Source organism: Plutella xylostella, chromosome 15 (genome assembly GCF_932276165.1).
Source record: "Plutella xylostella chromosome 15, ilPluXylo3.1, whole genome shotgun sequence".
NCBI lineage: Eukaryota > Metazoa > Arthropoda > Insecta > Lepidoptera > Plutellidae > Plutella > Plutella xylostella.
Genome location: NC_063995.1, coordinates 1,590,023 through 1,607,580, shown reverse-complemented (window position 1 = coordinate 1,607,580; position 17,558 = coordinate 1,590,023). Strand labels below are relative to the sequence as shown.

Below are 17,558 nucleotides of genomic sequence, written 5' to 3'. Positions count from 1 at the left end.
GTTTGTGTAGTTTCTTCTTTTCTTTAAGGCAATTAATAAGTGAAGCACTATACCAGCAAGGAAACAAGTGTGATTGGTCTTTCACCAACGGGGTATATAACAGTATCAGTTCGTTTAATGTGACATAAAAAGTATCAATGTTAATTTCAACATCATCGTCGTTGAGGAGGGCATCCCAGTTCGTGGATTTGAGTTTTAATTTAATTTGTTCATAATTACAGCGTCTAAAATTGGGCCTAAGCTGAAGTTTATTAGCTGCTGTTTGTTTTAAACAAAAATTACTTTGAAAGTCAGCTGTTAAAGAGGGGTGGTGTTGGTCCGGTTTTGATAATGGTTCAGCGTTAGATATACACCAACGGGGTATATAACAGTATCAGTTCGTTTAATGTGACATAAAAAGTATCAATGTTAATTTCAACATCATCGTCGTTGAGGAGGGCATCCCAGTTCGTGGATTTGAGTTTTAATTTAATTTGTTCATAATTACAGCGTCTAAAATTGGGCCTAAGCTGAAGTTTATTAGCTGCTGTTTGTTTTAAACAAAAATTACTTTGAAAGTCAGCTGTTAAAGAGGGGTGGTGTTGGTCCGGTTTTGATAATGGTTCAGCGTTGTATGTAGTTATATTGTTTAAGTTTGATAGTACTAGGTCTAAGGTGTGAGAGTTATGATTTAATATATGATTGAATTGATTCAAGTTACAGAGGGTCATAAAATCTAGAAGCATAGTTGATTTGGGATCAGTTGCGGGTACTGGAGTGAGGCCTCCACAGTGCGGGACGCGTGTCCAACTGACGTGCGGAACATTAAAATCACCCACCAAAATAAAAGTATCTTGATTGTTAGAGTTTAAGATTATGTTTTCACAGTTTTCATAGAATTTCTGAAGATATGCTACCTTGGAATCGGGTGGAAGATAGCATACACATATGTGTATAGCAGCTGAGTTGTGTCCGCTGGGATACACGGAAAGCCATATATCCTCGACGCTACTTTCCCAAGATTCGCGGCGTTTTACCTTTAAGTTAATTTCTGAGGCTATAAGTACACCGCCGCCATCTTGTTTATGGTTAGAAGATGTCGCACGGTCTCTACGAAAAACATTATATCGTTTATCGAAAAGTTCATCGTTAAAAACACTATAATAATAATAATAATAATAATAATTTATTTCATAGCCAAACTTAACTAAACTTAATTACAAAAACAAAGTTAACAAGCATAGATGTAAGCTATATATATGCATGAATAATATGTCCCCTGATACTCAAACTAGGTAAAAACCTGTAAGATGAGGATCAGTGGTCACTCACCGATATAGTACACAAAAGTAGTTAGTAACTTATCAAAATAACATTGTTTAGGGTTTTTATCTTTGAAAATCTAATTAAGTAAAAGATTTTAGTTTAAGTTTAACAATTTACAAAGCTAGAGTATTACTATAGTAGTTAATACAAATAACATAGGTATTTCTATTTGTACATCTCGATTGGATTGAATGCTTGTGTCTGTTTGAGTGTGGGTGTGTGTGTGTGTGTGTGTGTGTAAGTGTGTGCGTGTGTGTGTTTGTGTGTGTGTGTGTGTGTGTTTTGTGTGTGTGTACATTTGTATTAGATGTTGTGTTTGTGATTTGATTACGAAAGAATGAATGAAATGATTATATAGTTGATTTACGGAAAAGTAGCAAAATATAAGTTATTTTATTATGGATTCAGTGCTATCATAGTCTAAGGTTAAGAGCCAGATTTTTAATTTATTTTTACATTTGTACTTAGTGGAAGATATAAGATCGAGGGAGTTATTAATATAGTTATATAGTTTAGAGCTTTGGTAGCTGAATTGTTTTTTAGCAAATGTTGTACGCACATCAAAGTTGTGGAAGGGAGGTTTAGGTCTTCTTCGAGCAGCGTCCTTAGTTCGCGTTGGAGCAGAGGCATGTCTACGGAGAGTAGCACGAAGAATATATAGCTGTCTAACGGTTAGAAGGGAGAGTTCGCTGTATAATTGTTTTGTAGGATACCGGAAAGGTTTTCGAAATAAAACTTTGAGCACTGCTCTCTGCGACCTTTCCAGATCTATAAAAGTAGTCTTCGATGAACCTCCCCAGGCAGGGATACAGTAAGTAAGGATCGACTCACAGAGTGCCGTGTAGGCCATTTTTAAAGTTTCATTGTCAGCAGAATTTCTGAGTTTTTTAAAGATGAATATTAGTTTCCTGGTTCTGTTCATCAGATAATTAAGATGTTCATACCAGTTGAGACAGCAATCTAGAACGACACCCAAATATTTTATTGATTTTACCCTACTTAAGGCAAGACAGGAGCACTGCACCGGCGGATTCTGACATGTGTGAGCATGAATACTTAATTCTTGAGGGTGGTCGCATGGTCTAATCGCAAATGTTAAATATTTAGTTTTTAGTATATTTAAGGTCAAAAGGTTATTTGTGAGCCACGTCATAACCAGAGAAAGAACACTTTCTGCAATTGCAATGGTTTCCTCCCAGGTCCGTCCATAAGCGATAATTGCCGTGTCATCAGCATAGGCGACAGACTGGCATTTAGGTTAGTTTCAGTTAAACAAACTATTTCATAATTGCTATTTAACAAGTTTAAGTAAAATGTATCTGTTTTGGATCTTAATCCGTTAACATTCTGATAATATAGTAACACTGTGGATAAAGATAGTAGCTAAGTACATAATATTAAGTATTTATGGTTAGTTAACATTAATTTGTGATCTAAATTAACTTAACAAGACATTCTTGGTTTTTTATCAGAATAACTTGGGACTCGACATTTTTCCTGACGTAGATTTGGCCGAACTTAACCCATGTAAACTGATAGTTTCTTTCTTTCGCTACTTTCTTCGTTTCAAAGAGTACCTAGTTCTTTTATTTCAGGACACAAGTTTTCTGAGACATACACACGGTTTTTCTGGGTTTCTTTGTTAAATCCAAAGTCTTCAGAGGTTAGGTAATCCTTAGATTTGTTAAGACGGAGAACTGAGGAGATGATTTCATCTCTAGCACGAGGTGATGATAGTGTGACCAATATTGTCCTAGGGTGTGAAGAGGTCTTGGAGAATTTAGCCACTCGTCGGCAAGCTTTGACGTCGTATTCAGAATATGTGCGTGATACCAGGTCGCAGAGTGTCTTATAAATGGTCATTACATTTTCGTTTTTCTTCTCAGGTATTCCGTGAATCTCTAGATTACAAGATCGGGATAGCTTTTCGGTAGTCATAATGCGGTCTCGCATACCAGAGAGATCGCTCTTGATCTTAATATTTTCCTCTTGTAAGGTTTTAATAATTTTTGACTTGTTTGAAATTTCTTGTTCCAAGCTTATTTGTTGAGCCATAATAAAATCGGTGGTTGCGGTAAATTCTTGTTTTAGGGCTTCAAATTGTGATAATAGCGCTTCTTTGATTATAACGACAAGCTTGTCCTTCAAATCAATTAGCTTTGTCTCTATCAGTGAAGTTAGACTCTCTACAGAAAATTCAGCGCTCATGTTGATCAACAAGTAAAACTTATATGAAAGTAAGGGCTCCAAATTAAGACCGCCTTCATCAACAAGATATCGCTCCAAGTTAAAGCTGCCTCAAAAGTGACTGACCGGTTGTATACGATAATTTCGTCTGGCAGCGGCACTCGCTAGCTGGTTCAGTTGGTACGGTGGCCGACTCAGACGCCGATGATCGCGGGTTCAAGTCCTCCAGCCGCAGATGTGTTTTTCAAATATGTAAGTAATTTGAATATTCTTACTCAATCCCGACGGTCCACGACAGCTATCAATTCTTCGGAAGAGTGGCTGAGAGGTCCGACACAATCCAATATGGCCGCTGGCACTTATGAGAGAGTCCACAAGAGTAAGCAGGAGGTACCGATTATATTAAAATTGAGAATTTAAAATAATTAAGCGTTAACTATCGCAGCTAAAATACACGTCCGCTCGCTTCAAATGAAATCGGAGCTTTACTCTTTAATCGGAAATCACTTTTTCGACGACATTATTATAGTCTCAATACTCTCAATACAATTTGACCTGTAAGTAATGTTTCTACTATGGAGGACAGACAGCATACTGCATCACCCGTCGAATATTCAGTAATCGGGTGAGAAACATCGGGTGAGCTGCCGGCCAATGAAAAAGTTCCATTGAGAAAATCACCAAATTACTCCTAAACGAAAATAACTACCTAACTTAATGACGCCTTCTGCAATATTTTAGTACATGAAACGGAGCATCAGAATATTATGAACTAGAATCGTAAATATTTTGTTCAAATTTTTCAAATTGGGGCCATTTGGTCTCTGCATTTTACTGTTTTTTTGCACGTGAGTGTATTTGCTATTCGGCCAAATCAGTATTCGTTAGTCAAATATTTTTTATTATGCCCAGCGGCAACGCTCACTGGAGGGTTAGTTAGTACCTGTACCCAACTATAGTAGTCTTTCTGCAAACATGCCTTGGTGAAGGAATTATAGACCCATAACGAACAAACTGCTGTTACTATGTACCGACGAAATTTTTGTGAAACTATTTTTGGCGGATTTGTTAGTTCCACTATAATAAGGGTTCATCCTTCCTAGTCCACTAGTCTGTGTTGAATTGTAATGAAGTACATAACTAATATAAAATAAAATACCTACCATTCCTTAAGGAAATAACGAGGGTTAATTATAATAAAGTTCTTTCTAGCTGAATTTAATGTTACACAATATTTACGATACACGGTACACGTAACCTTATGACGGTCGGATGGCGTAGTGGTTAGTGGCCCTGACTGCTATGCCGAAGGTCCCGGGTTCGATTCCCGGCTGGGGCAGATATTTGTTTAAAGACAGATATTTGTACTCGGGTCTTGATATTTATATTTAGTATCTATCTATCTATGTATTTTTTGTGTAGATATATCAGCTGTCCGACACCCATAACACAGGTTCTGCCTAGCTTGGGGTCGGATGGCCGTGTGTGAGATGTCCCCATATATTTATTATTATTATAGATCAAACATAATAATGACATCAACTATTAAAAGGCTTCAATTAAATACGAGATTGGAAGGCCGAGTACAGAGTGTTGTAGCGCAGATTGGGAGTTTAGGAATGGCTTTTGTCCAATAGTAAATTACCTAGTACGATACGGAAAAAATCCATAACTCTACATTCACTATACGATTATGATGATGTAAGTTATTGCTTACGTCATCATAAGATGAAATATTACTTTACGATAAATCGAAGTTTAGATTTAAATGAACCCCATTGCTGAGGTTGCAAAAATATTTTATAGACTCATTTGAGTGTTCCCCTCCACGGAAATCTTTAGTAAAAGGCGAAAGATTTATACGTTTTGAAGGGAAACCAGAGTAACTGTACGATCGGTACCCAGAAAGAGTGTACTAAATAGGAAAAAATCTTAATACCGCGATGTAGCGAAAGGGATAGTGACATCTGTTGTATTTTAGGGGAACTTTTTGGTGCGCGCAGCTCCCTTCGTAACATAAACTCAGTTGATAACGCGCTACGCTAAGAGATACACACTCAACGAGATTCAAACCAAAGTTCAAAGATGGCAGCACATATTGAAACCAACTCAGGCATTCCCAAAATAGAAAAGATGTAATGAAATAGTCAATTCATAGCCAGTGTTTGTTATTTAGACTTTCCTGGTTTCTGAATTAGTATTTAATAATGTAAGAATATATTTTGACTTTTAAACATGAATAACATAAATACAGAATCAGAACATCATATAGAATAGTCGGACCTGGGCCTGTTACTCCTGGGGCTGTAAAGCAGCTGCCATTGGCAGGACCAGTAGAGTCACTATAATGATAAATTTTGACTCCCATGATAAAACAGATGAAACAAATACAAAAACAGAAAGCAACAAAACTTAACATGTCATACCTGGTGCCATTGTCCCTAGGGTTGTAAAGCTGGCAGGACCAGTAGGGTCATGTGACTGTATGAAAGTGTGGACTGTACTTCATAACAGATGAAATGGATAAAAAATACAGAAGCAGAAAACCTCAAAAACGAACATGTCATACCTGGTGCCATTGTTCTCTACACTGCTCTAGGGCTGTAGAGCAGTAGAGCCACCGATGAAAGTGATAAGTAAATTTTAAACTTAACCACATTTGACGCCCATGATGAACCAGGTGAATCAGATACAAATACAGTAGTAACAAAAATAGTAGAATAAAATAATATAATTTCACCTGGTGCCATTGTCCCTAGGGCTGTAGAGCAGCTGTCACTGGTAGGACCAGTAGAGTCACATGATGATAAAACAGATACAAATACAGAAGCAGAACACCACAAAACTGAATGAATAATACCTGGTGCCATTGTCCCTAGGGCTGTAGAGCAGCTGGCAGGAGCAGTACCCGCGCACGCAGTAGGCCTGGAACTCGGGGGCCGAGCGGTCGCCCAGCAGGCAGTTCTCGTCAGACACGCAGCGGTCGCCAATCACTGGGGGAGGGTGAAGGGAGAAATCAGATTAGAAAAAAAATACATTTAAAGTATTTTTTCTCCTCATGAATGTTGAAGAACCTGGGGAACCTGGAAGAGAATGCTATAAGTGCATGTGCAAGAAAGAGTTTAATAATAAGGTAATCCTCTTATGGTGACTGAGTTTTTTAAACACATGACATGATTGAGCCAGACTGTTTGGTCTGTTTGTCACCGTAGTGAAAGTATTGGCCATAAAGAATTTAGTCACTGAAACCCCAGGGTGCACCGGATTTACCTATAAGAAACAGGTGAGCCACTCGAGAGGCTCTTTTGTGCACATTTAGATGAAAATTAAATTACATCTGTTGCAAGTGAAAAGTGGGTGTTCGTTCACCTCTGCCTACCATGTGACGAGACTTTATTACATTGCACATTTTAAATTTCAGATTTTCAGACGTTTTACTCTATCCAATTAAGTTTGAGCGTTTTCAATGCATAATGATGGCAGGTTCCGTTGGCTGAAATCCAACTAACGAGTTATACCCGCAGAATTTAAATTTCGTTTTAAAATAAAATATAGTGGAAATTCTACAAAACGTGTTTAAAATTTGTAAGTATCACAACAGGCAGTCGACGTACTTAGCATAGATCTAGGTAGCTGGTAGAGGCTGGATGAGAATTGAGCATCATAATCAGCTCTGGTGTTTGATATTTTTTACATACAGTCAGATTGGCGTTAATTTCTGATGGTGCTACGGCAGCTAATGATGAAGATTGTGCTTAAAAAAACTATAAAATGAATCTTCTCGTGATCGTGCGATAAAGTGACAGTGCTGATAACAAACCCAAAGTAGAAAAACTCACAAGCAGTCTCATAGCACCTAGTGCCCTCAAGATGCGCGTTCTGCTTGCAGGCGCACGCGTCGGCCACGCACTCGGAATGCACCCCCAGCGTCGAGTGGCACTGGATGTGCTGCACGCACGGGTCCCCGATTGAGGCTTCTGGAAGTTAGAGAGGATTTGGATTAGAATTGGAAGCTAAAAGTGGAAAGGATGCTGTCTGTAATACACTCACGGGCAATGAAAAAGCACCAAATTACTCCTAAACGAAAAAGGCTAGCTTAATGACGCCTTCTGCAATATTTAAGTACATTTAATAGAGCATCAGGATATTACCAACAAAAAATGCTAATATTTTGTTACAATTTCAAATTAAACGTTTGACAAAATTGGGGTCGTTTGGAGTCGGCATTTTGTGAGTGGAACTTTTTCATTGCCCGTGAGGGTAAGTAATTAATACCTCATATAGGTTGACTGGTATTATTAGCATTAAGTCCACCTATTGTACACCTACTCTTTGTAAATTGTGCAGTAAAAGTATAAATAAATAAATAAATACAGAAGGAAGTAAGAAACAGCTTTGTCAATAAAGTTATCGTACAGACAAACTTCTGTTGAGATACTGTGATTCATAATAAGTAAGTGTAACAGATATAAAGGTAAATAAGAACATAAGGATGGATTCTTTAAAACCATGAGGTGGTCAGAAAAAAAACAAAAATCATTATAAAATCATCGAAACCATCGAATTCCATTGCTCAATACGATAAATAAGGTCAGTAGATCAATTATACCGATGCAACCTTTACTTGAGTAATTTGTACATCTCAACAACAGACAGTTCGTAATAACAGATGCACAATACAAAACTCATGATCTTACGAAGCGGGAGAAAGTTACTATTCTGATACGCTCCATAATTCGTTTGATACAATATCGAATTACAATACAGATACAAATTGATATCACTCATTCGGTTCCGTTTACGGATAATAATAGGTGTATTATGAACTGTTATTAGGGCTGTACTTTTAGTTTTGTAATCGCTTTAAGATTGCTTTTTTCGATAGCTATTTAGGTCAAGTGCGTAGAGCTCTTCTTAGGAGAGATATAAATATGCCCAGCAAGGCACGTGTGTTTGACTGTTGATAGAAATGATATTGTCAATTATGAAGATAATGATGATGATGGTGATAATAATGATAATGATTATGTATATGATAATGAAGATAATGCCAATGAACCAGAAGCACTAACCCTTCAAGCAGCCCTTGTGTGTGCTGTTGACGGCGGCGTACACGAAGCCGTCCTTACAGACGCAGTAGCTGTTGAGGCGGCAGAACGCGTTGTCGGGACAGTCCATGTCCACACCGCAAATGTTGCCGGTTCTACCTGGAAGGAGAAACAGTTATCGGTTAGAATGAAAATAATTATCAAAATCGGCCCATAGCTGGCAAAAATATCAGTGGTAAACATAAAAAATACATACAGACGAGAGACAGAAAGATATAAAAAAATGACTGCTGAAGCTTGGAGATTCTAGGAAAATTATATTATTTTTGTAGAATAGACTATCAGTCTCTAGTTAACTTATAGGTTAATTATGGTGCACAAAAGTATGGATGGTAATTTTAAATCCTACAAAAAACGAAAATTCTACATCTTACATATATATAAGTATGTAGGTAGTTCCTCAATACATTTCGGATTACGTTCAATAGGATTTTCGTTTCATTTTTTTATCAATTTAAAAAGCATTTAATTCTCTGAAAGTAAAAGTGACAAATTAGTGGCGTAATGTGAATGCTTGCATACAATATCTTTAAGTAGGAGATTAAAATCAAAGTATCTTTCTGGATCATTATAACGTATTGTATAAAACAAAAAGAAAATGAGACAATGAAGAGATTTATACCACATATCTGACTAAAATCAGTTCTCATGCTAACATAATACCGGTAGCTTGGATCGACTTCATAATTTTATCCATGTAATATTACAAGCTCGCATGTGCATATTGTAATCTCGGTGAAAAATGTAGGCGAGAACCTTTATCAAGCTATTGTAACCTTCAAAGAGCTATAAAAGTACTCTATCATAGTTTAAGGAACCTTGCAGCATAATATAACGTTATACAAATATTCTGATGAAATATACGTTTGTTTACACAGCAGGTATGTTCGCTGTAATGTAGATAGATGTTAAGTACTTACTATAGGTATATATTTTACGTAAGGCTTTATCTTTGGCGCGTGGTACATGTTATCGTGTTTCTAATTAATGTACGTGATGGTTTTGATGGATGTAAACCACACAATCATCTTATTAAATACCTATATAAGTACGTTATGTCTTTGGAATTTCATAATCGTAAATCATGCCTATTGCGTTAGTAAACACCTATTAAGTAGTACTACTGAAGATGATCAAATATTGATAAAGTGAAGTTAAGTATAACATGTGCGGAGGTGGCATTATCTATAGATCCCTGTGTTTCACTCGATCAGCCCTTAAAAAACAACGACCATTACCCACACGATAACAAACTCATAATCCCTAATCCCTTTCAAAACACATGAACGAAACCGCTTACACAGCATCAGAGACTACAGCTGGCTCGAGTCTGTCATCATGTCACTGTCAACTCATCACGTCATAATCTCGTAATCCTCGCACAACCGAGTCATCGTGATTCGTGATCGATTACTACAGAAACAACTCGATTAATCAACGTCAGCCGACAAAGAGCCGTTGAAGCATCCAAGATGGCGGCACAATGGTGGTCAGGGGTCAGCCTGTTTGTCAGGCCTCTTCGTTTTGATGCTCTGATGAGAGTTTCGGTATTGTTGGGCATATTTTAATTAATTGTGGGTCATAATAACAATCGTATGCTGTCAAATTGGCCTACATACAGTGAAGTACTAAAAGATGGAGGCTCATCTTACAGAAATTCATTTAACGAAGATGAAGAAAAAGTGGAATCATTACAGCAAACTAAATTGATGTTTAACTTAACTAAATAGATTTCACCGGACTGTATAATTCCGACTCTTCAAATGTAGTGAAGTGTAACAGAAGTTTGTGTAGTTAATTGATCGGTTTCGTTGAATCGAGCGTTTACAATCGATTCGGGGGGTGGTGATCGATTCATCGATTCACTGCAGGTACAGTTACGAGTGCTACCTCCGACCGAGGCAGCCGGAGTAACGGCAGACGGCGTTGGTCACGGATACGATCATGATGATTATTGATATCTATGTCAACACTCTAATACTATACGAATCTAGGTTTAAATAAACATAAATAAGGTGATAACACGGACCATTATCAAAATTTTTTGGCCAAAGATTTATTTGTCTTATCTCGTATTGCATAGTAACGTTTGGCCAAAGAATCGTTTCGCGAAAAATCGTATGGCATAATTTCTTTATCCTAGTAAAAACTTACATAGCATAATGTTATATGGCTAATAATGTTATGGGAATTCAAAGTAATAATATTCGTTTGTCTTTAACTTTGACGGAGCGTCTCTCACAAACTGGTGCCTAGATCAAATAGTATTGTAATAATTCGCTGCACTCCATGTAAAGACATTTGATGAAAATGAACACCTCTCATCGGTTAAACTACAAACTATTATCAAAATAAGTTTGGAGTAAATTACTTTCTTAAATTACCTCCGCCTCATTGTAGATTATCTTTAGTTCTAATCGGGTCTTTTTTGCTCTCAATAATGACCCGGTTCCCAGCGCTTACAGCACCTCTAGCTGAGAACGAAAGATTCAAATCTATGAACTATTACACTATTAATATCATACTTTATTACGAAGTGGATATGAAGACTGTACTCTGTACTCCAATTACTGTTATTGTTCGGATAGTTCAAGTCATGGGGTCACTGTAGATTACGAAAAACGAAGTTTGCTGTGTCAACCACGACTCTATCTTGTTCTTTTAAACGTTCGGATTGCGTGATGGCTCTTGTTGGTTTTTGTGAAGCTAGAGTAAGCCTTCAGTGGAGGGTCATCGACTCGTGTTCACGCCCGGAGTTTGAGAGCCTTACTAAGCAGAATTTTAAGGGTCCGTCAGAGTCTGAGTGTGTCTTGACTTGATTCCGTGCAGAAGAAATATATATATATATATACGTACCTACTCGGGTAATTATAGCTACAGGTTTAAATATTTCTGTCTGCTTCCTCATTAACCGCAACTAAAATAAGTGCGTTAGGTTTAGATAGCCTACCGCTGCGGCCACTTTCGTACTTTTCGTTTTTTTCCAAAGCTGATGGACAGATTATGAGATGATCGATAGGTGCTGTAAGGTTTTTAGGATACCTAGTTAATGCAGAAAAAAGTGTAATGAAAATGTTCGCTTTTAGGCTTATTGACACAAACACGAAAACTCGATCAACTAATAGGTATAGTTGCATTTCTATCTGTCTATCTGTCTGGTATAGGCAAAATTATAACAGAAGAAATAAGGCTGTCATTGTTGTGATTTCACTTTCGCGATCATTAGATCATAAGTAGGTTCTTACATAAAGTATACATAGTTATAACTATAAAAAAGCTGAATCCATCTATCATGTTAAGTATCACGTCACGACAATATATAACTAGCTACACTTACAGTAAAATGGAACTACGAATACTTATTCAACTACAACTGGACAGGAAGAGATTCATTAAGTAAGTATTCTTATTACTTTTCTTTGGAAAAACTGAATGAAGCTGGAAAGTGTGCCGTCGACAGTTGAAATGAAACGCGCGGGAAATGTGTGGGAACAGCGCTGGAGCTGCGCGCTCACTATTATGTATTTATATACTTACTATATTTACAACAAATGTAGTGTTTGATGTGCTATAGAAAGCCACAATACATACTTATTGTATGTACGTAGTATCAGATCGTAAACGTAGTATCCCTCTAGTATCGTGCATTTAAAAACGTCAAACGAGTAAGTATTTCAACAGTGCTGAAAAATCGCATGTTCTTAGAAGGTACACAATGAGCACCAAACGACAACCTAAAAAAATACATGTACTTACTTACTACATTTTCCCTTGGTATAAATAATGTAAAGATTATAAGGCCCAAAGGTCAACACGAAAAAAGTAGCCAGAAAATTATACCACTTTGCTCTGTAACATAAAAATTATGAGTTCCCATTTTCTCACGAATAAAAACATAAGAATCCCACATAAAACACCGGAAACAAACACTAGTTTATTCTTATAAATTGTTGTGAGCTCTTAAAGTGACCACTGGAACTCACTGGCCTATTATAAGACTGTTAATGATTATTATAGCAGTTTACCTACATTAAAACATACCTGACACTTACTAGGTATATTACCACAAAAAGTTTTTAATAAGTTAAACGGGAGTATGACACGTTAATTGATAAATGGAGCACTAAACATTTTGTGTTTTATGAGTTTTATGTGTGTCTAGTTTTGCTAAGTACTTAGTTGGTATTCCTTAAAACCTATTACGAGTACGAGTAGTACGAGTTAGGATACAGTTTATAAAGTCCCGTGACCTTTTTGTATTTTTAGTTTTTACCGATTTTTTCGCGCTCCTTAGCGCTTTTTCACACTGTAGTTACTTAAACTAATCATGTAGGTACTTTAATAAAAGCCCACTTACGTTTCTCAGGTCCCTGGCCCACGGCCAGTCCAGACAGCACCAGCAAGCCCCACCACCACGACGCCATCTTGGAAACTCAGGAGCAACTTTCAGACACTTCAGCAGCCGTCAGCCACCCATCAGACCTGAAACCGAGTACCACGGTTAGATCCTCTCGCCAGATTGTGTGCTAACAGATAAGATAAACTTATCGCCCTATCTCTATAGACATAGTTTTGAAAGTAATTAATTAGTTCGTTGGAAAAATACCGTTGTTGGGTTGTCGCCTCTTTAATTTACTGCTGTCACATGATTTGAGGGCTACAACCTTCGTGGTTTGAAAAACTAAAAAAGTATTTTTTTCTTTTCTTTCAGCTACTTTAGCGTGTAATGTGCCTTGTTCTTCTTCTTGAATGTATTTTATTTGATTTGCATAGTTTTATCTGACAATCAGCAGTGAAGTGACTAGTTAAGTACACAGTGCATGTGTATCAATGTCTGAAGCCATGATGAATATGATAATAATCATGTCTTGGCAACAGAATGCTAACTAAAAGGTAAACATCATGATCTATCTTGCTGGGAATCAATACCAGAGCCATATTATTTTGTTAAATGGTGACGCACAAACTTGAAATTCGACCCACATTTAACGTAGTATTAATGACAGACTTAACTTTTTAATCTTACAATAAACATAGACATTAATGTGGGATGATAAACTTTGTTTAGCGCATCTTTTGTTATGAGTTTAAGACGTACGAACATTATCAAGATCTAGATACCTAAGTATTCACGCTATCTGTTCATTATTTAAAATAGCTTAAGCGTATTTTAATAATTATTATTTTATCTTGTGAACTTAAGTAAGGATTTTCGGTAGCCATAGTAATAGTGCCGTAAACATACGCTCTGCTGGATTACGTAATCTAATGAACTTTATGCCACAGGAACTGACTTAATTAACGTTTTGGCAGGTACCAATAAAGAAACTACCGACTGCTGCTAACCACATACCTCTGCTCCATTGAACAGCTCCATTGCTCTAAAAACCAACATGCGTGTATCTAATTCAGTATAGAAATAATCGCGTTCACAAATAGACACTTGGACAGGAATGCCCCAATGTTCTGCTCTGATGAGCGATGCATTCATTTTACCAACTCAGTTCACATAAACACTGACGCAGGCTAACTGACCACTACCTTAAAACGAAGAGCTTAAAGATTAAAATTGATGAGCGAAAAACCAAATCCACGGGACATAGTTCTATGAACGAATCGTACGAAGCTGGTTTCACACGATCCTCTCTGGAGGGTTACTCTATACTGACGAAAAACGAACTAACGAGCGTTGTTGTGCAATCGGCACGTATACTCTACAACGAGATAGAGTCGTGGCTCGCGCAGCAGCGCTCTAAAACTTAGTTTATTGTTATATAGAGTGACCCCCTGTTCTGTGGACTAAAACGTATCATTAGATCATTATGCAGGAAATGCGCTTTTCAATTGTTTGCTATAAGATCTTGATGGTCGAAAACGGCGGATGGACAGTTGAGTTTTTGTCGGACATGGATCTAAAATTTTTGCGGCTGTCACGCACGATTGAAGTACTTGTACCTACAATTATGGAGTCACTGCCTTTTCAGTTTTAGATATCTTGTTGTTGTAGACATTTTTTATTCTCACGACGAATTGCCTACAACATACTGACGGATTTTTCAAGAGTCTGATTGTATAGACAATAGTGGCAGCAGCATTTTGTTTCAGACTGCTGAAATACGAAAGCAAAGACAGTTTAGCCGTTTAAAAGCTAAAGAAACAAATAAAACTTATGAAAAAAAATAAAAACCAAAAGGCTAGCTGTGGTGCTTCTCGCTGTTAATAACAAAGTCAAAAACTAATTCATTTATCTTATCGATAGTCTCTGAATCAGGATGTTTCGTGAGTGCTGCGTCTCGCATCAAGATACTCGTAAACAGATCAACGTGTCCCGTCCAAGATTCGAACCTGGTTCCCACGCTTGGGAAACTCAGTGTTGTTGTTGTGCTACTTATATAACTTACAATAATAGTATGGTAAGTACCTATCTACTTATTGGTAGCAATTCTTTTTAAATTTAGCAATTTCTAAACCCAAAATTCAATGTTCGAAATTTTACTTCATTTTTTTTTTTTCCATACATTTGTTATTACACAGCTTTGACGTTACTGAAATTAAATATCGTGCTTTCAGAATCGGCCTCACTGTCAAGTTATTGGTACAAAATACCATTTACAGAGATCAAAAGAAAGTGGACGTTAGCCAAGGGCCATAAATATAATGAATGGTTATTATTGTAAAAGAAATATCTTTTTTTTGTTACATTTAGCTAAGAAATGTAGCTCGAGCGTGCCAGCGTGACACAAAATTAGGCTCGGAGATCTGTGGGTCACGTTTATTGCTATGGTTTAGGGTTTTTTTTTATTTATTTCCACATTGAATTCCTTAACACGATCTGTCCGGCAAGAGATTTTAACAAAGATATACCTACTTAAATATAAAATTGAATTCAAAGTTGACAGTATCTTTATACTTTACATTTGTATAGTGTCCGTAAAAGTGTTAGTTTTTTTTTTAAATAATGAAGCTTGGATTGGATGTTAACTACTTGAAACGTACTGTATTATAATATTTTAATATACACTCGCGAGCAACCAAATCGACTCAAGCCTTGACGGCGCAAACATACATTAATACAAGTAAAATTGAGTGGATGAATATCAAACTGCCATATGTCACGTCCACGCAAAATTTGGGAAATGGAGGTTTTTGTTTTCTCTATTATTTAATGGTCATAGAACTTGCCCCGTGATTTAATCAGTTGACTTGTGACCTTAAGAATGTATTTTAATAAACAAATCCATTATAACACTCATAGAAAGGCGTAAAAGTTAATAAACAGTTTGGACTTATAGCAGTTTGATATGCCCATACAAGACTTATGCTGTTTTGATATGAGTCACAAGGACTTATAGTTGTTAGAAAAATACTAATATCATGGGCCGGACTCAGTAAGACTAATATAGTCTATATTCTATTAAATACAATGAAGTTAATCAACCAAAATTTATCGGTAGAAAAGTACCTACCTACCGTATTATATTCTACCCGATACAGCCCTGTGTTTACTACGAAAATGCTCTGTGATTGACACGTGGGTTGAAAAAAAAGGGCTTTAAAACTTACTTCGCCATAGTTTTCTGTCGTTTTTTTGCTACACTCTTCAATCTTTTCCTTTTCCGAGCTTTATCAGGGTCCACAATCACAATTTCCTCAACATTTTCATTCATATTCGTTATAAAACACTGGGAGTACACACCACAGCCTCGAAATTCTCACCAAGACTGACGCCATGTTGAAAAAATTACGCTCTGTGATTGGCCGGAATGGACTTGTGAAAATTTGTAATGCGAAACGGTTAGACTTAAAATGATTTGAAAAAAAATTACTTTTTTAACGGCTTTTTTCTCATGGATGTCTTGCACTTATTGGAACTTGAAGGGCATAGGCAAACTGACATTTTAACGGAGAACACGACCAAATCAAAAAGTCAATTTTTCGGGTAGGTGGACATATGGCAGTTTGATATTCATCCACTCAATTATGAATAGAAATAATAAAAATGATATGTCATTTAAAAGCTTAAGATGTCAGCTTTAATTTGATATCATTATTATTGAAATCCATTCATCATTTTTGAAATAAATGATGTCTGAACGCAATTGTAGGAAAAACGGGAATTTAGGAAAAAAGGGTATGGGTATCGTATTATACAAATTAAACAAAAAATGTTAAGATAAAAATTTATTTATTTAAATCAATACTTTGTATTGCCCCCTCTTGCCCTAATTACAGCCTGCAGCCTGTTTCTCATAGACCTTATCAACTTTTTGACAGTTTCCTGAGGAATGCCGTCCCACTCCTCTAATAAAGCTGTCTTCAGCTCGTCCACGCTTGCAGGGACTGGATTCCTGGCCCGAACTCTTCTTTTGAGCTCGTCCCATAAGTGTTCGATGGGATTCAGGTCAGGACTGAGCGCAGGCCAGTCCATCGTGCGCAATTCCTTCTCTCTCAGAAACTGCCGACTGACTCGTGCCGTGTGGCAGCGGGCATTGTCGTGCATTAGCACGAAGTCTTCACCGACAAATTCTGCATAGGGCACAACATGACCGAGTAGAATGTCGGTGATGTACCGATCAGCTGTTAACCCGCCTCCTCGGCCGCCTCCAGGCACGAAAACAAGTGCGGTTTTTCCCTCTAGAGAAATACCAGCCCACATCATGCAGGAACCGCCGCCATATGCTACTGTTTCAGCGAAACAACATTGGGCAAATCGTTCCCCCGGACGCCGGTAGACCCGGCCTCTCCTGTCACTGCCATGCAGACACACTCTGCACTCATCAGTAAACAGGACCGACCGCCATTGCGCAATGCTCCAATCGAGATGCTCTCGAGCAAACTGAAGACGCGCTTGTCGGTGGCCTGCAGTCAATTTGGGGCCTGATGCAGGTCTTTTTGGTGTCAAGTTGGCTTCCTTCAAGCGTCTTCTCACTGTCCACTCGCTGACAGCCACTTGTCGTA

The 17,558-nt window shown here is 37.4% G+C and overlaps 1 protein-coding gene and 1 non-coding gene across 4 annotated transcripts in view; both read right to left on the bottom strand.

Moving 5' to 3' along the window:
• The window catches only part of LOC105398650 (integrin beta-like protein 1), a 31,256-nt gene that overhangs the window by 5,002 nt on the left and 8,696 nt on the right, over positions 1-17,558 (bottom strand). For all 3 annotated transcript variants that reach the window (XM_048625796.1, XM_048625795.1, XM_038108323.2), the window contains exons 2-5: positions 12,958-13,082; positions 8,565-8,699; positions 7,332-7,469; positions 6,353-6,485 (exon numbers count right to left, since the gene is read on the bottom strand). In XM_048625796.1, coding sequence (XP_048481753.1) covers positions 6,353-6,485; positions 7,332-7,469; positions 8,565-8,699; positions 12,958-13,024 — 473 coding nt within the window. In that variant the 5' untranslated portion in view covers positions 13,025-13,082. The remainder of the gene's footprint in view (positions 1-6,352; positions 6,486-7,331; positions 7,470-8,564; positions 8,700-12,957; positions 13,083-17,558) is intronic.
• LOC119691319 lies at positions 5,264-5,378 on the bottom strand. The gene has a single exon (XR_005253892.1). It is a non-coding gene; the product is annotated as a U5 spliceosomal RNA (small nuclear RNA).